This window comes from Palaemon carinicauda, chromosome 3 (genome assembly GCF_036898095.1).
Source record: "Palaemon carinicauda isolate YSFRI2023 chromosome 3, ASM3689809v2, whole genome shotgun sequence".
NCBI lineage: Eukaryota > Metazoa > Arthropoda > Malacostraca > Decapoda > Palaemonidae > Palaemon > Palaemon carinicauda.
The window spans coordinates 81,986,324-82,011,830 of record NC_090727.1 but is presented as its reverse complement, the minus strand read 5'-3'; the positions used below and the strand labels follow the sequence as shown (position 1 = coordinate 82,011,830).

The window sequence follows — 25,507 nt, the reverse complement described above, 5'->3', positions numbered from 1 at the left end:
CATCGTAGGCCTATGATGGAAGTCCGTATAGAAAGGGTTTGTTATTCTTTTTAAGGTTTAGATTTTATTAATAGCAACATTTTCGGTTTGAGGATACTGAAGCGTTGCATAAATTGCATAAAAATCACACTTAAGCGAATTCATAATTTCACCGCCGAGTTACAATCTCCCTTCCATTCCCTCTTTGGTGTTTGACAGTAGAATGCTCGTTTTATCCAGGATCCACTCTACGCGAGTCTTGCTTTAACCGAACCGATATTTTCATCATGAGTTAATTTTATCAATTTCACGTTTTTAGTAGATTCTGGTATTAAAAAGAAATTTATAATAACATGTTTTTCTTTATTCTTCGTGTAATTTGTCTCAATTTGTGTTAAAATACGTGAAAAGTAACAAAATTGTGCAGCGTGCATCCGAAAACAAGCTCCTGTCGTTGACTTCGGCGGGTGTTGATATGAAATTTTGGTTTATCATCACGATACTTTATAATATATCTATTTATTCAACATTATTTATTGACAAAACCTATATTTAAGGGAGAAATTAAAGATTAATAAATAAGTTTCAATTCACATTACTTGGTAGGCCTAATCATTTGAAAACAATGATGGTATTCGGACAAATATTTTCCGAGCTAGAAGGGCACCCCTTGCGAGTCGGTGCAAATCTTCCTCGATAAAAAGAAGAAAAAAATATGACTATAGATACGTCTATTTCGCGATTAGAATAAAGTGAATGAATTTGATAAGTAAAACTAGGCCTACTCTCATTGTTTTCTGTGTGGGTTTTCTCTATTATTTGAATAATTTGGGCATAATTACCCGAGAAAATCATTATTTTTTCTGTTATTTAGTCTAGTGAAATGGGATAGGACTAACATCTACGGTCCGTTGCATTTCATAATAAAGATGAAAATAATATAGATAATATAATGAAAATAACAATAAATGACACATTATAAAATGAATAAAACTAATTGCTATTTTAAAAATTAAATGATTCGAGTGACAGATGAGCAGCGTTGCCAAATTTCCTCCTAACAACATTATTTCCCTTACTAATATTGATACTGGATTAGACGTTCTATTTGCATGTGGCACAAGCGAGGCTAATCAAAATTTATGCTCTCTCTCTCTCTCTCTCTCTCTCTCTCTCTCTCTCTCTCTCTCTCATATTTGATAACTCTTTGTCAGCTATTTCTTTGTTCTTAAATACTGCTATCCGTTGCCTATGGAACATAATTGGGTGTGTAGACATAAAGACGGTAGTTTAAGCAAAGGTCTAAATATATATATATATATATATATATATATATATATATATATATATATATATATATATATATATATATATATATATATATATATATATATATATATATATATATATTCAAATAGGCAATATATATTATTGATACATTAATGTCTGGATTCTCTTAACGACCTCGGGATCAGAGCCCCAGGCGAAATCTCACAAAGACAAGAGCTTGGCTCCGGCCGGAATCGAACCCTGGTCGGCAAGCTTATATAGACAGTGACTAACCCATTCGGCCACGAAGGAAGATAAAAGTCAATGACAATTCTACTATACTTATACCTGTCGAATTCAGGTATTTTGTACTTAGAATTGAAATCAACCCATCTTCACCATCGTAGCTAATTGGTAGTTTGTTTCAATTCTAAGTACAAAATACCTGAATTCGACAGGTATAAGTATAGTAGAATTGTCATTGACTTTTATCTTCCTTCGTGGCCGAATGGGTTAGTCACTGTCTATATAAGCTTGCCGACCAGGGTTCGATTCCCGGCCGGAGCCAAGCTCTTGTCTTTGTGAGATTTCGCCTGGGGCTCTGATCCCGAGGTCGTTAAGAGAATCCAGACATTAATATATCAAAATATATATGGCTTATTTGAATATGAAAAACACGTAAAAATGTGCAAAATTTATCATATATATATATATATATATATATATATATATATATATATATATATATAATATATAAACCTTTCTAAGTGGTGATACCTTAATGTAGGGAAAGGGTTTGCTTATCACCATGATCAGCAAAGCTGCCCATACTAGGTTGGTTTGCTGTGAGCGATCAGACCAAAGTCTCCTACCATCACCAATTTGCAGTGGCCAGCGTGGTGGTGAAAATAGCCAAACCCCCAAGCATAAGGACATTTTTGAGGCCGTTGTCCTGCTGTGGATAAGTAACGGCTGCATTTGTTGTTGTTATATATAGATAGCCTATCGTTTAATTAAATTCATAAATCCAGTTCAAATTGCCTGTTCTTATTTTGTATTTGAGAGAGAGAGAGAGAGAGAGAGAGAGAGAGAGAGAGAGAGAGAGAGAGAGAGAGAGAGAGATAAATGAAAAGGTGGCAAATGATTACGGTTTCATATTCACTGTTATTTCAAAAGCACTGGGACTAGCGAGCCTCTCTTATGTTCTTCATCTGAGTTGAGCGATATTATATTATTATTTCGCCCAAATGATAGATTAATTTTCTTCAGAATTGAGCGATAGTTTCATATAGCTTCGCCCTTTGGAATGAGTATGAGGCCAAAATACAGTATGTTGAAGAATGTTGAGTCCTTTGCAGAGTTCTATGACTGAACATTTATGGTTCTGATCGAAACATTGTGAGAAACAACTCATGATTTGGTCAGCATTTCCCACTGGGATAAAAATTTTCTATTTATTTTCGTCTCCTTTAGAGATAGGAGCAAATGCTCGAAAAGGTACAGTAGACCCACCAAGGAAGATGTCTAGCAATAGTTAACCAAATCTTTAGGAGACTTTAAGACAGAAGGGCGTGATACCAATAACCTCCTCCTCCTCATGGTGTCCGTAAGCAGCCCAGGCCAGGAGGAAGCAGGTGACAGAAAGACGCTATGGGGAAAGATGGTGTTATTGCTCTTCCCTTCTCTGGATTTGTCGTGTCTTCTACACCCCTCCCCCCAGGGGATACCCCACGAGACCCCCAGCCCCCAACCAGGGGGGGGGGGGACATCCGCCCAACCAGAACATCCTTTGGAGCTGTTTAGATTTTCTTTCGAAATCGCTTCGTTTTTACATTTATTATTATTATTATTATTATTGTTGCTATTGTTGTTGTTATGATTATTACTCTTTAGAATAAATATGTGGCTACAATTTATATCAACAGAAGCCTGGAACTAATTTCAGTTAATCTCTCTCTCTCTCTCTCTCTCTCTCTCTCTCTCTCTCTCTCTCTCTCTCTCTCTCTCTCTCTCTCTCTCTCTCTCTCTCTCATATCCACAAAACTTTGCTTCATTTCCGTCCTTATACCCACACACACACATCCACACACGGACACACCCACATTTCATTTTTACTTAGAGGCAACAGATAGTGGTATTAAAGAACAACAGAATGGTAGACAAAGAGTATATATATATATATATATATATATATATATATATATATATATATATATATATATATATATATATATATATATATATATATATATATATATATATATATATATATATATATATATATATATATATATATATATATATATTGTAATGGAATTAACGTATTTAATTCATTTTTTCTATTTTTGCTGTGCATTTGATTTTTGCACTTTAAAGTAAATTTTTGCTTGTTTTTTTCCAGTTTTGTCCAGTTTTGTTTATATGTCTTTTGAAGGCTGGACTTGGGGATGTTTTCCTCCCCTCAAAGGGTAATTGTAGTTTTAAATTGGTACGTCACCCATGTAAGTGTTTTTATCTTTTCATGTTGATGATCTTTCGGCTGTTCATCGCCTGTTTTGTTTTCGTCCCCGCTGGTGATGTTTGGCCCTTTGGAGGGAAAAGACGACAGTTAGCGACTCGGCTCCTTATAGAGAGGTTTTCAGCTCCCATATTTCCTGACGGCTTGTGGCAAGTTTTGTGAAGTATTCTGAAGACGTCCTCGATGTTTGTGCAGCTGGTGGCATTTTTGGAAGTGTTCCTTGCCATCCCCTATGAATTATATTTGTACTGACGTCTCTTCAGTTCGTGTGATGCCCTGCCTTACATTTCGTTCTTTTGGATGCGAGCTTCATCCATCGTTGCCCGTGCCCTCAGCTTGCTGAACCTCTGGAGTCGTCAAGGGGCCTCCCAGTGGCGGAGAAAGGGTAAGATCCGAGACCCTGTGTTATACTGTGACCAATCCAACCCATAGACGAAGTATGTTGAGTGTCTCCTACTTGGTGGTATTGCTGACATTTACAGTTGGAGATAAAACTATGTGACTTGTTGCTGAGGGAATGGTATTTGTAGAAAAGTTAATTGATATTAGCTGGATGACGTTTATTGTTCGGTTTTCACAATGTATGTTTATTGCCATTTAACTGTGTTAATTAATTAGGTTTAAGGATATTTTCTTACTTTGTCTCCTTCTATCACAACGACCCGGGCATATGTGGTTTCTATCTCTACCTAGTAACTTTTTCTTTTACTTTAGTATGCTAGTTAGCTAGGTGAATGTGTCTGTGGAATTGTAATAGCCAGTTTGTTTTTCTTCCCTAAAGTTCAGTTTTCAAGGGATTTCTTTGTAATTTTGTTATTAATTGTAATAAATAATTTAAGTGTTTGTTTTGTCTCTGTATCCTTCTCTTTGAGGAAGTTCCTTGGATTGTTTTTGTTCTGGTACGAGTCCTACTCATTATCATAGTGGTAAGGGCTTTATGATAGATAAAGAATCTGTGAACTCTTTACCATCTCTTAAGAGTTCATAACATAAATGGCGACCGTGACAGGATTTATTACCAGACATTAACGTTCACAGGATTTTCTCGAGGAGGAGTGCAGAGAAGAGTGGGAAGATAGTTTTGCTTGATAGGCCTTTAAGTGATAGGAGTATTTTCTCAGCCACCCCCCCCCCCTCTCTCTCTCTTTTTCTCTCTCCCTCATAACCCTTTTAACTTGGAATATGCCTTATTTCGAGCTTCAAGTTGAGGAGGCTGCGGCCGAATTTCTCAGTAGTCCTGATTGGGAAGACAATATTTTTTATTTGAAAAGAGGAATTGTGGTTCTTGTCTCAGTTTTTGCATTTGGAACTGCCATCAGAAATTCGTAAGGGGCAGTTACTTAAAGAAGTACTGAAAGCTGCTAAAGAGCAACAAAAGAGTGTAAGTGTTTCGCATATGAACGAAGATGAAGAACAGGGCAGAGTCACTAACGAAGGAAACCAGGAGTTAGATAAAAGTAACATTCATCAGGTAAGTGAATTGAGACTCAGTATTTTAAGGGAGGAAGCGAGGATTAAAGAGTTAGAGTTAACAGCCATGCGGTTGCAAGCTGAAGAAAGAGCTAAAGAAAGGGAACACGAGATTATCTTGCAGAGAATACGTAACGGTAATAATAATAGAAATAGTAGTTCTGGGGATAATTTTAATGTAACGTCAGCGTTGAAATTGGTACCTTTGTTCAATGAGGAAGATGTTCCAGAATTTTTCACTTCTTTCGAGAGGATAGCTAAAAGGTTGGTTTGGCCAAAAGACATGTGGACCACAATGATTCAGTGTCGATTGAAAGGGAAGGCTCAGCGTGTATATAACACACTTAATGAAGATCTTTGTAACGATTATGATACAGTGAAAGCCATAATTCTTAAAGCCTATGATTTAGTTCCTGAGGCCTATAGGCAGAAATTTCGCAATTTTAAGAAAGAGTCAGGGATGACATTTGTGGAATTTGCGAGGCATAAGGAGCAGTTTTGTGAGGACTGGTTGAAGTCAAAGGATATTGATAATTTTTCTAAATTAAAAGAATTAATTTTGGTAGAGGAATTTAAAAGGAATGTGGTTAGAGAGTTAAAAATACATTTGGATGAGTTGAGACTGGACTCCTTGCAGGAGATCGCTATTGCGTCGGACGAGTATTCCCTCGCCCACAAGCAGGAAAAGGTAACTAGGGAAATATCTGTAAACAATAAGAAATTTTTCAGTGGTGGTTGGAGAAGGAATAACCAGAACAGACAACAAGAGTCGGAGAAACCCGATTTTGACAGAAATAAGAATAATAGGAATAGTGATAATGATAATGATACTAGTAGTAGTTTGAATAATGGTAATTCTCGCAGTTATGTTAATACTAGTAGGAATGTAGGGAACAGTAAGGCTTCGGGATCAGGAATAGTCTGTTTTTGGTGTAGCAAAAGAGGTCATGTCGAGTCTCAGTGTTTCTCGAGAAAGAAATATTTTGAAAGAAACCCGAAACCTGTTAACGTTGTAACAGCAGCTGAACTGCCAAAGGAAGACGAATCTAGATGACTTAGATTTCGTAAGTACATAACTGACGGATCTATTTTCACGGATACGACTAAACGGATTGGGACAAATGTTAAAGTATTGAGAGATACTGGGGCCGCTCAGTCATTAATTTTACGAGGGTCTGTCCCGGATGGATATGTATATAAGAATGATGAGTATGTCGTATTGGGTGGTTTCCCGAACACAGTGAATTCATACCCATTAGAAATTTTTTTTCTTGATACTAATTATTTTTCAGGTGAGGTAAAGTTGGCTGTTGTTGATAGTTTGCCAATTCCCAAGATAGATGTAAATTTTGCTAACGATTTATCCATTACAGATGAATCTTGTATTTTTCCAATTCTGTCTGTGGTCGAAGTAGGGGACGACCACTGTCCTATAAATGATATTTTAAAACCTATCTCTGTGATAACGAGGTCAAAGGCAAAAGAGGTTGACCTGGCCGAGGTTGATTTGGATTTGGATGTGATTGATGGACATAAGACTGACTTTGTGACAAATGGTGTACTTAATTTTCGAGACGTGGTGTGGGATTCCAAGGCTTTTAGGAAAGCCCAGACTGTTGAATTTAATGAAGCAATTCGTAGTGATATTAGTGATTTATCTAAGCCAGTATTCTGTAAAGAGAAAGGGTTGCTTTACAGGGTTAGTAGGTCAGCTGTTGCACCTGCTGACCAGGTAGAAGTTTCTCGTCAGTTGGTAGTTCCTGATGAGTATAGGAACAAAATTTTGTTTTTGGCTCATGAAAATAATCTTGCTGGGCATTTTGGGGTCAGAAAAACTTTTCAGAAGGTCGCACAACATTTTTATTGGCCCGAATGCGCAGAGATATAAAGCAATATGTACTTTCTTGCAAAGTGTGTCAGTTGGTGGGGAAGCCCAACCAAAAGATACGTAAAGCCTCACTCATTCCCTTACCTTCAGTTGGGGAGCCTTTTGGGGAGGTGGTGATCGATGTCATTGGTCCTCTCCCGCGGACGCGCGGTGGTAATGAATATTTATTAACAATTGTGGATCGGATGTCTCGCTTCCCGGAGGCTATTCCCATGAGGAGTATTCGGAGTGAAAAGATCGTTGATAATTTAATTGGCTTCTTTACTAAGTTTGGTATACCTCGCACTTTGCAATCTGATTGTGCTACTAATTTCACAAGCAAGTATTTTAAGAATAAAATGTCTGAATTAGGAGTAAAACACATTACCTCTTCCCCATATCACCCTGAGAGTCAGGGCCAGGTGGAACGGTTCCACCAGACCCTAAAGTCTATTTTGAGAAAGTTTTGCATGGAGTCAGGAAGAGAGTGGGATAAGGAGGTCCCGTATGCCTTATTTGCCATTCGTTCTGTTCCTAATGAGGCTTTGGGATACTCCCCTTTCGAGCTTATTTTCGGGCATTGTGTGCATGGGCCCTTGGAAGTTGTACGTGAACATTTGGAGGGGGAGACTCCTGAGATAAACATTCTTGATTATTTGTCAGGACTTTAAGAGAAATTAAGAAAGGCTTGGGAGTTTGCTAAAGAGAATTTAGCTGAAAGCCAGGAGGTGATGAAAAACAAATACGATGTTGGGACTCAAAAAAGGGTGTTTAAACCTGGTGATAGTGTTTTAGTTTTATTGCCCTTCCCAGGAAATCCTCTGAGGGCGCAGTTTTCAGGGCCCTGGAAGGTTCTAAAGAAATATAGTGATGTGAATTATTTGATAGAGACCCCAGGTAAAAGGAGAAAAACTCAAGTATGTCATATTAATATGCTTAAACCTTATGTAAGTAGAGATGTAGAATTAGTTGAAAATGTTGAAGTGGATCCCGTCACCTTAGTTAATGTAGAAGTAGACACAGAAGTAGATACGGTAGAATCAGTAGTTAATAATAAATTATCTGTTACACCTGATGCATTGAACAGCAATTCTGAAATATTGAATAATTTACAAATTAAATTTCAGCATTTGGATCACGACAGGTCTGTATCATTAATTAGCCTGATTAATGAATACAGAGATATTTTTCAAGACACTCCAGGTAGGACTACGGTTCTAGAACATGATGTGGATGTGGGGGATTCTAACCTATTAAACAATGCCCCTACCGACTCAACCCAGTAAAGAGAGACATTGTGAGAGAGGAGGTGCGATATATGTTGGATAATGATTTAATTGTACCCAGCAGTAGTCCGTGGAGTTCGCCTGTGGTATTAGTTAAAAAAGAAGGCGGACAACACCGTCTATGCTTCGATTATAGAAAGATAAATGTTGTAACCAGAACAGATTCCTTTCCTCTACCCAGGGTGGAAGACTGTATTGATCGTGTTGGGTCTGCCAAATTTTTGACAAAATTAGATCTTTTAAAAGGCTATTGGCAGGTCGGTCTTTCACCCCGGGCAAGACAGATTTCAGCCTTTGTGACAGGTGACGACCTTTTCGAATGCAAGGTTATGCCATTCGTTATGAAAAATGCGGCTGCTACCTTCCAAAGGTTGATGAATTACATAACACAGAATTTGGAGGGTTGCGTTGTCTACATAGATGACCTTATCATTTATAGTGATGATTGGAAGACTCATCTTAAAAGATTGAGAGCTTTGTTTCAGGTTTTGCGGAAGGCTGGCCTCGTGGTAAATCTGAAAAAGAGCGATTTCGCTCAGGCAAAAGTACTTTACCTCGGCCATGAGGTGGGCCTGGGTAAGGTCGCCCCTAAGAAGGCCAATGTGGAGGCAGTTGCAGATTTTCCCGTACCTCTTAATAAAAGGGGCGTTAGGCGTTTCCTAGATATGGTCGGATATTATCGTAAATTTATTTGCAATTTTTCTGACATAGCTAACCCTCTTACAAACCTGTTAAAGAAAGGTGTTAAATTTAACTGGTCTGCTGATTGTCAGGGGGCTTTCGAAAGACTGAAAGCCACCTTGATTAGTTACCCATTGTTACGCTCCCCGGATTTTAAATTGCCTTTCAGGTTAGCTACCGATGCCAGCGACTTGGGACTCGGTGCTGTTCTATTACAAAAGGATGACAAGGGAACTCTACACCCTGTTGCTTATTTCTCCAAGAAATTGTCGACAGCAGAAAGAAAATATTCTACAATAGAAAAGGAGGCATTGTGTCTAATAAAGGCATTGACCCATTTTGATGTTTAAGTAATTCTAAGTATCCTATTGTAGTTTATACTGACCACAACCCCTTAGTCTTTATCCAACGTTTCAAAGATAAAAACATGCGAATTCTTAGGTGGAGTTTGACTCTCCAAGAGTATGATCTCGAGATACGGCATATACCAGGCAGGGATAATGTAATTCCCGACATTTTGTCTAGGACCTTTACAATATAATGAATTGTCTATAATAATAATCATGCATTATTTTTTTTCCAGGTTTCCACTTTTGTATCTTACTATGTAAAGTAATTTTATTTGAATTTTTGAAAAAAATTTTCTTTTAGAAATTTTTTTTTTCTTCGGTGGGGGGGGGGTAATGGAATTAACGTATTTAATTCATTTTTTCTATTTTTGCTGTGCATTTGATTTTTGCACTTTAAGGTAAATTTTTGCTTGTTTTTGTCCAGTTTTGTCCAGTTTTGTTTATATGTCTTTTGAAGGCTGGACTTGGGATGTTTTCCTCCCCTCAAAGGGTAATTGTAGTTTTAAATTGATACGTCACCCATGTAAGTGTTTTTATCTTTTCATGTTGATGATCTTTCGGCTGTTCATCGCCTGTTTTGTTTTCGTCCCCGCTGGTGATGTGGGGCCCTTTGGAGGGAAAAGACGACAGTTAGCGACTCGGCTCCTTATAACAAGGTAACAACCGATTTGTTAAATGAGACTCACTCTAAATATTTCAGTGTTATTGCAGATGAAGTGACTGACACCGCCTCAAATAAAGAAGCACTGTCTGTGTCTCTACGGTATCTTTCAGGAGAAAACCAGATCAATATTTCGGAAAGCTTCATAGATTTTGTTAATCTAGATCGCACAACAGGGGAAGCTATTGCAGATGCAATTCTTAAATCTCTAACCGATAATGGTTACACCTATCAAAACCTGAGAGGACAGGGGTACGACGGTGCCTCTGCCATGTCATCCTCTCGAACGGGAGTAAATGGGAGGATAAGGCAGGTTGCACCTTATGCAATATACTCTAACGGCCAAAGTCATCTGCTGCACCTCAGCATGGCATCCTCATGTAAACTACCCGCTGTTCGGAATATGATAGTCTCTCTGAATGGAGTGTTCCTGTTCTTTTCAAATTCTCCCAAACGCTAGTCATTGTTTGAAAAAGTTCTGGAACAGTCAGATAATTACAAGGGGAATAAGAAAAAACTTCTCAGCCTATGTAAGACCCTGTGGGTTGAAAGACATGATAGTTCCAACACCTTCCATGAACTATACATACCTACAGTAACGACCGTGGAAGTGATATTCAGCCCACATGAGTTTACTGATATCATAGGAAATGATGATTGGAGTTGGGACTCTGATACAAGAACCAAGGCCCATGGCCTTTTCTCCACAATGAAGAGCTTTGAGTTTGTTACTGCATTTTATGCAACAAAACAAACCCTGTATGCAATACGCCCAATTGCAGTGAAACTCCAAAGGAGTGATCTGGACTGCTATGAGGCATATAATATGGTTGATTCAACCATTAGAGATATTAAATATTTGAGAGTGTCTAGATACCAAGTTTTCTCAGCGGTTTGCTGAATCCTCAAAGCTCACGGAAGCTGTTGGGGGACCAGTGGCAAGACCATGTACAACTCAACGTCAGATCCACCGTAGTAATGCCCCTGCACAAACCACTGCATTTGCAGATCATTTTTCAAAAATCTCCTAAAAAAAATCCTACATCTATGTATCACCAACACCGTATAGATTTGTTTTGCATCCTAGTGAGTGTTGTTGATTCAACATTTCAGCCTCACTTATTGGAAGCAGTTGCTTTGCGACCAATCGTCAGACTTGGTCAGTGATCGAATCGCTAAGCTTTGCCCTCTGCCTCTAAATTGAAAGTTAGTCTTTCACTTGAGAGACATACTTGCCTTTTTCTTCCTCTGAGCCTGCTGAGTGCTAACCCTTTGGGGATTTCAGCATAAATCTAGCAGCCCCACTTGTGGATCATCTCTCGAGTGAGATGGATACTCGTTTTAATCATAAGTCCAGGACTGCTGCTACACTGTTTGAGGTAATTCCAAAGTTAATCCTGGAAAATCATGACCTTAAGAATCTAGCAGAGAAACTCTTGTATTGGGAGAATGACCTTCCTTCTCCCGTCGCTGACTGATGAGTTTAACCATTGGAAAAAATTGTTTTTCTATAGTGGACCAGTTGTCGACAAATCTTATAGAATGTATAAGGCTGTGCGATACAGACATTTACCACAACATCTATGAACTACTTGACATTGACTGTGTGTCACCAGTTGGCAGTTCAACAGCAGAAAGATAGTTTTCAGCATGAAGACGTGTAAAAACCTACCTCAGGAATAGAATTAGTGTTGAGAGGTTAACTGGGCTATGTCTGATGCATATACACTACAACGTAGAAGTTGATGTAAAAGCCATTATTGGAATGTTTATCAATGAAAATAGCAGAAGGCTGTTTACTAAGAACATCTTGATGGACTAGATTATTTTGGTTCAAGTATATCGCAAAATATGAAAAACTATCTCACACAAACACCATCATTCTTAACCTATAAAAATGGTTTATTTGCCAGTATGTGTCTTTCAACAAAATCTTAGTTTCTTGGGTCAATTCTATTTCTACTCTGTATTACTATGACATTGTCAGTGAATGATTTATCCATGAATTGTATAAAATGGTGTTTTCTTGTGTGATTCATTGCGTAAGAAAAGTATGTTATTTACAATATTCTCTATTTTCAATTTTATGATGTTTGAGATATCAATTAGGTGCCAGGGATTGTTTCTTAATCATATCTTTTTTACCGGTGTTGTAAAAAAGTCTTGAGTTTCTTAACTCAGATCTATTTACATTTTCATAACAACCATTTATATTTTGATGAATAAACTAATGGTATAAATTGTAATCAGTGATTTTTGGTTCTTCTCTAATGATATTGTCTATTCCATTAATTTTTGAGCAAATTTGTAAAGTGCCTTTTTAAGTGATTACAGGTGCCCTTTTTTTCCTTAACCCCTTCTCACTGAAGAGTCTGAATCCATCCTTGTTTGATGTTTCAAACGATTTGAGAAGTTTCTGTAGGTCTTTAACATTAGAAAGGTCCAAGTCTTAGTGCCATGAATATGGTTGCTACATAATCTTGTATCCTATGATGGTAGAGGATAACAAAATTGCATTTCCTTCGAAAAGGTAACAGGAAGTCAGCAATCTGAGTTACAGAAGTACTGGGCGAGGAAAGAGAGTTGACTCTGTACCCCTCTCTAAGAAACCTCGTATCTAGATTGTTAAACCTTGATGGAAGAAGTACTCCTTGCTCTTGCAATAGCTCTAGTTGCTTCCTTCGAAAAAACCTCTGGATCTTGTGAGTTTTCCGATAATCAGAAGACAGACAGATAAAGAGCTTGGACATTTAGATGGTACCATCCAAGTGGGGTTGTTTGAGTAAATTCACTCTTAACGAAAGACTTCTTTGAGTGTCTACCACCCATTGCAGTACCTCTGTGAACCACTCTCTGAGGGTCAAAAGAGGACCACTAGAGTCGATCCGTTCATTCCGTATGATACAAACTTTTGCATCACTGTAATGAATTGAACAGTGGAAATGCGTACAAGTCCATGTCACAAGCTGTTTGACGCTCGAGGTCGCATTCTGCTTGATGGCTAACGTCATGTCTCGATAGACGCTCGACGTCATGTCTTACTGGACGCTCGACGTCACGTTCTGCAGGACGTCCTATTCCGCTGAAAGCTCGGCGTCCCGTTAGGTGGACGTTCAACGTCACTTCTGTTTGCTTGACTCCTTTGGTTAAAAATGGCTGTTGTAAAGACGTTCGTCATCAAGAACATCTCGACTAGTAGCCTCACTACGCTTGGTGTCCAGGTCTGAAGTTACCCAACACTCAGGGTCCAGGCCTGCTACTCTCGTTGTTCGCAGGCCGATAAACTAGCACGAGCGAAGAGAGATTCTGTTGCATATCTAGCAGCATAATAAAAATAGGGTCAAACTGTTGTGGTACCGGAGACGTCACGTCTACCGCAAGCTCTCTTTCTACGCCGTTTAAAAAATACGCAGAGTCCAGAAGACGATAACCAGTTTAACGGTGGAGAAGGAGCATGAACCGATGTCATGCTAGGCTCAGACAACTGTCCTGCAACTCGGTGAGTTCAACGTTATTTGACAGTTGCCGACATCCTAAAAGGATGTTTGGTAGGAGAGTCTCCTTCGGTAGAAAGAAAAAACGCTCAGGACTTCTCCAAAGACTACAACCAGAAGCTTGCGGTGTCATGATAGGACGCTTATTGACCGTGTCCACCTTCCTATTCAGAGGTCTGGAAGTTGATGCCAGCCTCATCTGAGCGCTGCGTCATTCGAAGAGCGCTGCGTCATTCGAAGATGACGAAAAAACTTTCACCTCACCTTTCCTATGATGAAGGTGAATGTCCTAGGAAGCGTCAATATGTATGCCCGAATAGACGTCTGCTCGGGAGCTAAAGCCTCTCGTTTCCTTTGTCGTTCGACATTCCTTCTCCCAGGGAAAAGGGAGCTGGAAGAAGTTTTTAAAATCGACATTCCTTGGAGGAGGTCTAAGGATTAGAAGAACGACATGTCCTTAAAGACGCACCCTCTATGTGAGGAGTGGTGCTTAGACCGAAACAAAGAGCCCAAAACTCGACAACTTTCTCCTATACACGAACCTTCAGGTATTGCTTGAAGTTCAGATGGATGAGGATGTGGAAGTAAGCATCCTGGAGGTCTAAAGAGACCATCCAGTGGATCTTTCCTACTGCTGTAAGGACTGATTTCGATGACTCCATGGAGAACTTTGTCTTCTGAATGAAGGCATTGAGAGCAGTGACATCCAGGACCGGGCAATAGCCTCCCTCTCCAAAAAGAGTGACATTTGATGTTGCAGAGCCTGTCTCTTAGGCTCCTCTCTGCAGTTGGCAGAGAGGTCTATCGGAGTAACTAATAAAGGAGGTTTCACTAAGAAAAAGATTTCGCATCCATCCTTTAGTAAAAGCACGCACCAAAGGTCTGCTCCTCTCCTTTCCCAGGCTCGCTAGAAGTAGTTACATCTGGCTCCTACTGTTGTCTGTGCGGTTCAGAGGAAAAGTATGCAGAAACTTTCTTGCTGATTTAGACACCAAAACCTGTGTCTTTGACCAACTCTTGATGGAGAAGACAGGAAGAAAAAAGGGGGTGGTGCAAAGTTATCCTGCTTCATTGCCTGCATTCCATAAGAGACTCAACGATCCACCCAGGGGCTGTAAAAGTATCTGTGGGGCTGCCAACAGGTCCTTGACCTTAACATGGCTAGACCTCCACCTTCGCTATCCTAGCATACCTGATAAGGAAGCTGGCTTCATAGGTTTTTATGCCTCATTACATCCAGTCTCCCATCATCCTCAAGCTCTAATAGATGATCGAGAATTTTTCGATGTACAACGATTTCTCTCACAAAGCCGGTTGTACTGCAGCATTTGTTGCTCAGGGTTTTGATGAAAGATCAGACTCAAGACCCCAAAGACCTAAGTCCACAAGCACACAGCAAAAAACAGTACACTGCCTTCTCTAGTGAACAGAGACTCCTTCGACGCCTTCCTTAGCGAATACTCTGAAGGCGGGACGAGGAGCAACAGGCACAAAATAAATTGGAAACTCTTCAGAAAAAAACTCTGAGTTTCTTAAAGGCAACTGAAGGGAGAAGGATCTTAGGAACTTCTCCTAAGAGAATTCCACTAAAAGATAAATAGGGGAAAAGAGATCGTCAATCTCTTCCTCCTACAAGTCTCTAACCGAGGTAGAGATGTCTTGTTTCCTAGGAGTCAACTCCTTAAGGTCCTGAATTCTGGCCTCAATGCTTTTAGATGTTTAATTCTCGCCCTCTAACAGACACAAAGAGTTAGTTCAAGCAGGTCTTGGTCTGAGAAAATAATATCTTTCCAGTTAATATTCATTTCTGTATCTTTTAATATAGCGCCTGGCGTAACAATGTTTCAACGCTAGACGCTCATGGTCATTACGATCAGAACTAAGACGTTCTCGATCTTGACACTAGACAAGTCCAACTGCTGGACTCTTGACGCCATGCAACTGTTTGACACTCGGTGTCACCTCCAACTGCTAGACACTCGACGTGAAGTCCAACTGCTAGAAGCTTGACGCCATGGAACTGCACGAGTCACGACACTCGGTGTCACGTCCAACTGCCTAACATTCGACGTCAAGTCCAACTGTTGGAAGCCAGACGCCATGCAACTGCTTGACGTTCAGCATCACGTGACTCTCGGAACAATGCCGTTCAAGATTCAGACGCTCGGAGCTATGCTTGACACGCGGCGTCACGTCCAACTGCTTGACGCTCGACGTGGTCATTTAGTCATTTACTTTCAATTGGGAGTGAGGAATGCTTCCCCTGATTTCCAGCCTCTATTTTGGAACAATGTATATAAATATATATATATATATATATATATATATATATATATATATATATATATATATATATATATATATATATATATATATAGGTATATATATATATATATATATATAGGTATATATATATATAGGTATATATATATATAGGTATATATATATATAGGTATATATATATATATATATATATATATATATATATATATATATATATATATATTATATATATATAAACACACATGTGCTTGAAAATAACAAGCTCGACATATATATAATTATTTAAGCGAATACCACTGAGCTAATATTACAGTAAAATCGGCGTATAGTCTCAAAAACATTTTTCCAATACATGCATACACACACGAGTGTATATACATACTCATATTATATACATATATATATATACATATATATATATATATATATATATATATAAATATATATATATATATATATATATATATATATATATATATATATATATATATATAATGCGTGTGTGTGTATGTCACCCATAACCGTGGAATGCCAGCGCAAGAAGCTGTGTCCCACACAACGTGGGGCAATGGTGTTCAATCATCTAAAGTTATTACTGAATACCGTTAAGAGTAATGTGGTATATCATACATATACCAAGGCACTTCCTCCCATTTTTGGGTGGTAGCCGATATCAAAACAAATAAAAAAAGGGACCTTTCCTCTCTACGTTCATCTCAGCCTGAGAAGGGACTCACTTGAGTCTGGCTGGTACTGCTAGGGTACCACAGCCCACCCTCCCCCGTTATCCAACACAGATGAAGCTTCATAGAAGCTGCCAGAGAAAAGATCTGACAGTGATTCTAGACTTCCGGAAGCGTTGTAAACATTATAGATGCTGTCTGAGAAAAGATCTGGCAGTAATCTTAGCCTTCTGAATGCGTTGCAAACGTTATAGATGATGTCTGAACAGAGATCCGACGGAAATTTTAGCCTTCTGGAAGCATTGCAATTGTTATAGATGCAGTCTTACCAACGATCTGGCAGTAATTTTAGCCCTCTGGAAGCATAAACTTTTTTAAAAGTCAAATAAGTCCTCTTAAAAAAAAAAAAAGAACTCTCAAGATAAGACTAAGGTTTCATTATGGAAGACGATTTACACGAGATTTTAGGATATGAAAATATGATAATTCTATTCCATGTGTATATCTACCGTATACTTCTTCAGGCTGACAATTTTTAAGAATTTTATTAAAAACACTACTTCGGATGTATGAAAATCATATTTGGAGTTTAAACATAAAATAATGTGCTGGTCTTCTTAGATTCTACACCTCAATGTATTCATAAACAGAAACAAACTCTTTCTGCTTGGAGAAGGCAGCAAGAATGTACTGTCATTCCAGTAAGACATAAGGAACTGAAAAGGATTTCTGATATTGGCAGATTAAAAACCAGACAAAAAAGACAATTATCACCATAATGCAAATTGTCACACAACATACAATTCAGAATGACTTCCGAGCTATTACCGAATAAAATGTTATAAAATTTATATAAACTTGCTTAACAAGATATATATATATGAAGAAAGTCTGGTGTTTGATAACGAATGACCATTTTACTATTTTGTGCTGACTAGTTTAAATGCGTTTAGAACAGAATTTACAATTGCAAATTGCTGAGAGACCGAGTGTTATACTCTAACATCAACTGTGCTAAAGCTAATCAAGATATTAAGATTCCAAAGTGTCTTATGCATGACCACATTAAGTGCAGCTTAAGTAAATCATACTCTCTGACAAATAATTGCAGTTTAACCAACGATAGCTGTCCTATCTGGCAATACATGTTAGATGTAATATTTTACAGCCAACTTAAAACATGGTGTCCTCTGCAATTCACGCACACTGAAATTACGTCAGGTCCTCCCTCATGAGATTGGACATACAGTACTCGATAGGTTGTTACGATACTTAAAGAGAATTTCCAACAAATTCTATCGACACGAGAATAATTACAGATGGATTCAAACTGTTGGAACCTAGATATATGTCTACTTTAGGCTCCAGAGCCTATGTAATAAGCTCCCACGAAACATTCGAATGATTGAAGACATTAAGGCTTTCAAGAGGAAACTGGAGACACTCTTATTTAAACAGTCTTACAACAGTGACGATTTAACAGTAAATGAACAATATGTGATCTGAAACGATAAATACTCTGAACAAACAAGGTAAAATGACAGTGAAGGTCCTGCTTAGAGTTGGGTTCTCCTGCTGTATGGGACCGGAAAAGCAGCCATCAAAGTAAATATTTTTCTTCCACAGAGTAATGGGGATCATAACGAGAAAAGGAGAAATATCTGCTGCAAAAATATAACAAGAAACATAATACAGGCAACCGTAATTTTACCTTACTTTGCTATTATCTTTTACAGGTTGGTGACAGTAATAATACTCATTTACGTCAATAGATCAGTTTTTAAAACGGTAAAAATCCTAGAATTAATGTTGACAGGAAATTACCGTCTTTTTAATGTACATTTTTATCAGTGTAGGAAGTCAGAAGTTTACTAGAATCAAAATAGGTAAGTGATGTTGAAGTACGGTGGAAGCGAGTCGAATATAACTATCTTTATTTCAACAGATAGCGAGTTTTTATAACAACAGTTTCAGTGGAATAAGGTCACAAGAATTCAAGAAAATTGATGCAAGCAAATACAGGCAATAGAATACAAAATAGATGGACTGATATAAGAACCTCATCACTTTTAAGTAACTCTGGCACTTAATCAAATCTGGCGATCCACAATGACACTTCCGATGTACTTGTAATAGTAAAGTGAATTACTATACTGACATAATGGTTTATGAACAGTTGTTGAAATACAAAAGGCCATAAGGAAAAGTTTAGCAGAGTTTAACGATGAGCTAGAAGACATACCAAAAAAGATGGGCAAATATCAATTAAGGTAAAATTTTTTATCTTTTGATGTAAACCTTTGATAAAGATTCAATCATTTCTTAAAGGTTTGTCGTTATTATGAACACATTCACCTTACAATGACATTATTACTAAAACCTTCACTGAAAAAGGTGAACACAGATATAAGCAAATGGGGAAAATGTAGTGAGAAAATTAATGTGGCGTGTCAAGAATACGTCCCCTGTTATTATGCGATATCCTAATAGGCAACTTTAAAGATATTCACGCCAGAAGTTAGAATTCTAGAGACCTTTAGTTTAATTCTCTGGGAATATCCTCTGTAGTCAAATATACCCTTAGGAAGCTACTAAAGGAACCTTCCATCAGGACGACATGGCCTGAGCCCAAAAATAAAAATTTGGGGACCTTTTCAACTGAATGAGGTGTTGCCACTTCTGCAGTATATGTACAGTATCAAACCCTAATAGAATTATTAACAGGCAGAATGCATTTAAAAGTATTAGCAAAATGGGACAAACATTTCTCTATTCATGTAAGATGAAAAAATTTATATGGCTTTTATTTCGAAGTAGGAGGATCAGATGCGACATCTAGGAAATTGTTCTTCTCTGGGATGCTTGAATTTGGTGGGAATTTCTTTGGGGTTGTCTCCTAATACGTCAGTTATAATCCCAAGATCTGCAAGAAAAAATTACAATTTTAATATGTTGTTCATTAACTGTTTTAAATTGATTATTATTATTATTGTTATTATTATTGTTACTACTACTACTACTAAAGTTGGAAAAGCAGGATGGTATAAACCCAAGGGCTCCAACAAGGAAAACAGCCCAATGAGGAAAGGAAATAAGGGAATATATAAACAATATAAGTAGTAATGAACCACCAAAATTAAACACTTAAAAAACTACAGAAGGTCCTTAACTTTCAAACATTCGGAGATCCCATATTATATCATTAAATACAGTAAGCAAAACGACATTCGTGATAACCTGATATCTATTTCATATGAAACTAGACTATTTGTAGAATTTTGTACCTGGAAATCACTGGCATGGGATTCAAGTTAGGCCTGAATTCATAAACAAATCAACTTACAGTTTCTTGGCACCAATTAGGTTTATAAGTTGAGGAGCTTCGTCATTTTAAAACATTGTAATAAACGGATTTTGAGCGAAGCGAAAAATCTATTTTAGGGTGAGATGGCCTTGTCGTCCTGATGGAAGGTTTCTTCAGTAGCTTCCTAGGGCATATATGACTATTCCCAGAGAATTAAACTAAAGGTTTCACAGAATTCTAACTTCTGGCGCGAGTACCCATAAGGTTTCCCTTTAGGATATCGTATAATAACAGGGGACGTATGCTTGACACGCCACATAGCTATCTGCACCCCACATAGCGTTTACGCTTCGAGGGGGAAGTTGGTGGCAAGTTATGGGAGGAGCCGATACAAAGTTCTCCTCCTCCGTTACTGTTACGGTACTCGGATGACGTCATGAGTGACGCCTTGTTGGCCGCCATCTTGGTTAACGTCATAACCGCGCGCCTTTTCCATTCCTATCTAGTCACTAATGCTCTCTTGGAACCCCACTCAACTTGACTACCTCGTTAACGATACAACAGCCGCTGCAGTCTGTTAACCCTTTTACCCCCATATGACTTTCATATATACCCTTAGGAAGCTACTGAAGGAACCTTCCATCAGGACAACATGTCTTGAGCCCAAAAAAAAACTGCTTTCATAGATTACTCACTAATATGAAAAGAGAGAATTAAGGACTCTTGGCAAAATTAACAGTTACACTTAATCTGCTTAACCGTTATTATTCAATTGATTTTTTTTTATACAACAACAAATACAGCTGTTCCTATTCCACTGTAGAGCAAAGGCGTCAGTCATGCCAGTTTATGTCTGGGATTTGGTCGGTTTTTATTACCGCATTACCATTGGGGATTGATTACGGTGGAAGATTTTCGACATTGTTCACAGCATACCAACCTAGTATGGTTGGCCCAGACTAGTACAGCTTTGCTGATCGTGGCGATACGCAAACCCTTTCACCCCATTAAGATATCCCCATTCAGAAAAGGGCTTTTTATACAGTCATGTGCTAAAAAGTTTTTTACAATCACACTATTGTTCTTAATATATAATTATATCAATACAAACCAATTGCTTTACATAAACTCAATTTGGGGAATCGGAAATAACCACACACTAGAACTGCAATGAAATTCAGTTTCCTAAGATCTCAATATGTATTCGGTTCCTTGAGCACCAATGGTGTGAAACTGGTCTTTCTCCACCATTAGGAATGAAATGACAAATGATATTAACCAACTCTCATCACAGTAGATATGCAAAGTTGTTATTTTTATCATGAATAGCTCGGCTACAACCTTACTTGGAAAAGCAGGATGCTATAAGCCGAAGGGTTCCAACAGGGAAAAAGAGCCCAACGAGGAAAGGAAATAAGGACATAAATAAACTATCTATCTACCAAGGCACTTCCCCTAATTTTGGGTGAACAAAAGGGAAACTTTTCTTCTCTTAAGCCCCTCCCAGCCTGACGAGGGATTCAGCCTAGTTTTGCCGGTACTGCTAGGGTGCCACAGCCCAACATCCCCTGTTATCCACCACTAATGAAGTTTCATATGCTGAATCCCCTACTGCTGCTACCTCAGCGGTCACCAAGGTGACCGGAGGAAGCAACAGGGCCTATCGGAACTGCTTCACAATTGCTCGCCCTTCATTCCTACTGTATTTATAGCACGCTCTCTTGCCTCTCTCACATCTATCCTCCTATCACCTAGAGCTTCCTTCACTCCATCCATCCACCCAAACCTTGGCTTTCCTCTTGTACTTCTCCCATCAACTCTTGCATTCATCCCATTCTTCGGAAGGAGGTCATTTTCCATTCTCTCTTCATGGCCAAAACACCTCAACACATTCATATCCACTCTAGCTGCTAATTCCTTTCTTACGCCCATTCTCACCCTCACTACTTCACTCCTTGCCCTATCTAATAGACACCAGCCACACTACTCCGATCCTTCATCTCAAACACATTCAATTTCTATATGAAACGTAATTAGTAAATATGAAATATCTTATGATTAGTAACAACACCGAAATAAATATGTCATATGATGAATGTGTCATGTCAGCCTGTTCAACATAAAACATAGCTTGCATGTTTGAACTTCCGGAGTTCTACCAATTCATGAACAAAATGAGAATTAGAATATAATAAACAGATTTATGAGTGCATGGTCAATTATTCTTGGAATACACAAGGAATTGAATAAAAATAAAACCTAAAGCTTTCAGGCTAGTAGGATAACAGAATTACATACAAAATAAAGAATATATCTTTCACTTACAGTATCTGCTCCGGTCAAGTTAAGGCCAAGACCTCCAACTTGTGTTGTAAGTAGAAGAAGATCATTGAACCTTTGTACTAATGCATGTCGTGACCCAGCTGGTACTAAGCCATCCAATCTCAAGTCAGTCACACCAGGCAGATGCTGCCTGAAAGTGATAGCAAATTTTAAAAATACTAATTTGCCTTCTCGATGGGTATACAAACCTGTGTCCTTTACTATAGGAGAGTTCTTCTACAAAAGCTGGATTTTCCAAATTGGGAAGATCATTCCACAATCAGGTCAAAGCTGGAATAAAACTTATAGAAAACCACGTACTGTTGTAATTAGCATTCAATTGTACGCAGGTGAAACAGAGGCGCAGAATATATACATTATACAACTCGGTTTGAAGATTACTGAGGTTTATAATACATTGCAAAGGTTCATCGGTATTACTGAATTAATCACAAACAAATACAAACATATCAATAAGACCTAGACTAACGTTCAGATATACTCAATTAAAATATTAGCAACTATGCAATAATTTAAATATGGCCAATTCTCTTGAAAATATTTCCCCGAGATTAGAACATTATACATACCATAAACATACTTCACAGTTTTGAAATATGACAAATTCGTAGATAATTTGTATTTTTCCTAACTATAAAAACCTTAGCTATTTAATAGGGGTATTACTTTTGGCGTAGCTGAAATGACGAGCCTTTAATTTCTAACGAGGGTTAACTACCCACACCGCTAGTTAGCGGGGGTTAGGGAGGGTAGCTAGCTACCGCTCCCACTCACACCTGTGATTGAGCTCACTTTGCTTGGAGGTAGGACTTCAAGGGGGATAGGGCTGGCGAGTAAGTTTGGTTAAATAGCTAAGGTTTGTATAGTTAGGAAAAATACAAATTATCTACGAATTTGTCATTTGTTCCGTAACTGGAATACAAACCGCGCTATTTAACAGGGGTGTCTCACCCATTAGGAAGGGTGGACGTCCCAGCCAATCTGGCTTTTTGGGCTTTACCCGGGGGCTACTTATCGGAGTGTGTTAGCATTCAAGGAATAAGGAGCCCCTCTGCCTCGCTAAAACCTTGCTACGCAAGGTTCGTGGCTTACGCAAGCTGTGTGTGAAGGTATGTAGAAGTGTGACTTGTCCTGGTAAAGTTATTCAGAGTTCTTTAGATGGCAAAACTGCGCACTAGGACTTTCCCAATACCACCTCGTCAGGGTATGGGGACGCAAAAGTATTAATCTTAATACTAGGTACACAAGGGAGCATGGTTTACCTGCAGTGGTTTGAGGTCAGCTATGCAGAGAACCCAGGATGCTGCTTTCCCCAAGAGAGGGGAGAATGAAGATAAGATTAAGGGCTAGTCAAACCTTTTCATTCATGCAGACTAAAACCAGGTAACAAAGCTACTTGTCCAATAAGGATCTTGAGGTTTCAAACCAGCTGTTGTGCAGCCACCACAGGACCAATAGAAAACGCATAGTCTCTCCTGTGGGTCACGTCTAGCAGGTAGTGGGATGTGAATGTGTTCTGATGCTTCAACAACCCAGCTTGAAGAACCTGCATCACTAAGTAGTTTCGTTTGAAGGCCAGGGACGTAGCTATGCCCGTGACATCATGGGCTCTGGGGCGACGAGACGGAGGAACGTCTGGATTCAGTGCATGGTCAATGACCCTGCGAATCCACGCTGAGATGGTGATCTTGGTGACCCTCCTCTTGGTCCTTCCTGTGCTGATGAATAGTGCAGGCACGCGGGGACGGGCTGCGGCTGTTCTTTTGAGGTACAGCCTCAAACTCCTTACTGGGGATAGTAAAAGATGGTCTGGGTCATCTTTTACAGTACGGAGACTAGAAATCCAGAAGGAGTCGAATCGAGAATCCGCTACTCCAGGGTTCTGAGTCTTAGCAATAAACAGGGACGAAGCTGAACGTTACCTCTCCCCATCCCCTTGAATGGGCCATGTCGTATGAGAGACTATGAAGTTCACTGACTCCCTTGGCCGAGGCCAAAGCTAGCAGAAACACCGTTTTCCAAGTAAGGTGGTGATCTGTTGCCTGGCATAATGGTTCATAGGGAGGTCTCTTAAGAGACCTGAGAACTCGAACCATGTTCCATGGGGGAGGTTTCACTTCTGACTGGGGCAGGTAAGTTTATAACTCCGTATGAGTAGAGAAAGTTCTAGCGATGAAGAAATTGTCCACTCCTTTCAGTCAGAAGGCTGAGCGATAGCCTTTCGCTGCCGAGACTGATAAGCCCATTTCATCACCCAAATACATGAGGAACTCCGCTATTGCTGGAATAGTGGCATCGAGTGGAGAGATACCCCTTCCACGAAACCAACCACAAAGACTTTCCACTTTGCCTGGTAGAATGCTGCTGATGATTTTCACAGGTATCCAGACATCCTGATCGCAACTTGCTGTAAAAATCCTCTCTCTGAGAGGAGATGCTGAATGTCTCCAGGCGTGAAGTCGTAGTGAAGCTACGGCTTCGTAGAAGATGTTGGCATGTGGTTGTTTGAGTAGATTGTGTTGTGGAGGGAGTTCTCGTGGAGGCTCTGTTAGGAGTTACAGAAGGTCCGGAAACCATTCTGCGTGATGACATAGCAGAGCTATGAGGGTCATTGAAAGATTGACCAATGTTCTGGTCTTGTTGAGTACCCTCCTCATCAGACAGAACCGGGGGAAAGGCATAAACGTCGATGTTGTCCCACCGTTGTTGGAAAGCATCTTGCCAGAGAGCCTTGGGGTCTGGGACTGGGGAACAGTACAGCGGGAGCCTGAAGTTTAGGGCCATTGTGAAGAGGTCCACAGTCGAAGAACCCCACAAAGTCAGGACTTTGTTGGCTACTAGATGATCCAAAGACCACTCGGTACTCACTATCTGAGATGCTCTGCTCATGTCGGCGAGCACATTCCTTTTGCCGGGAATGAAGCGTACCGATAGTGGTATCGAGTGGATTTCGGCCCATCTCAGTATCTCTACTACTAGATGGGATAGCTGCTGCAAAAAAGTACCTCCTTGCTTGTTGATGTAGGTGTTGTCGCTCATCACCACTACTGAGTGGATTGCCAGGAACTGTTGGAACTGTTGAAGGACCAGAAAGACAGCCTTCATCTCTAGCAGGTTGATGTGCAGGCCTTCATCTCTAGGAGATTTATGTGGAAGTACTTTTCTGACTCTGACCACAGGCCTGAGGTCGTGTGGTGCAGCACGTGGGCCCCCCACCCTTTTTTGAAGCTTCTGAGAACAGCATCAAATCCTGAGGGAGGACGAGAAGGTCCACTCCCTTCCGTAGATTCTCGTCTGTCACCCACCACTGAAGATCCGT

The 25,507-nt window shown here is 39.3% G+C and overlaps 1 protein-coding gene and 1 long non-coding RNA gene across 9 annotated transcripts in view; one reads left to right on the top strand and one right to left on the bottom strand.

Annotated features, from left to right (window-relative positions):
* LOC137638354 (uncharacterized) overlaps positions 1–25,507 on the top strand; it is a 475,922-nt gene that overhangs the window by 406,826 nt on the left and 43,589 nt on the right. The window lies entirely within an intron of this gene.
* The window catches only part of LOC137638353 (TATA-binding protein-associated factor 172-like), a 271,385-nt gene continuing 265,207 nt past the window's right edge, over positions 19,330–25,507 (bottom strand). For all 6 annotated transcript variants that reach the window (XR_011044094.1, XR_011044093.1, XR_011044097.1 and 3 more), the window contains 2 exons: positions 22,171–22,318; positions 19,330–19,464 (listed from right to left, as the gene is read on the bottom strand). Coding sequence is in view for 1 of the 6 variants with exons in the window: in XM_068370390.1 (XP_068226491.1) it covers positions 19,450–19,464; positions 22,171–22,318 (163 nt within the window). In the remaining 5 variants the exon portion in view is untranslated. The remainder of the gene's footprint in view (positions 19,465–22,170; positions 22,319–25,507) is intronic.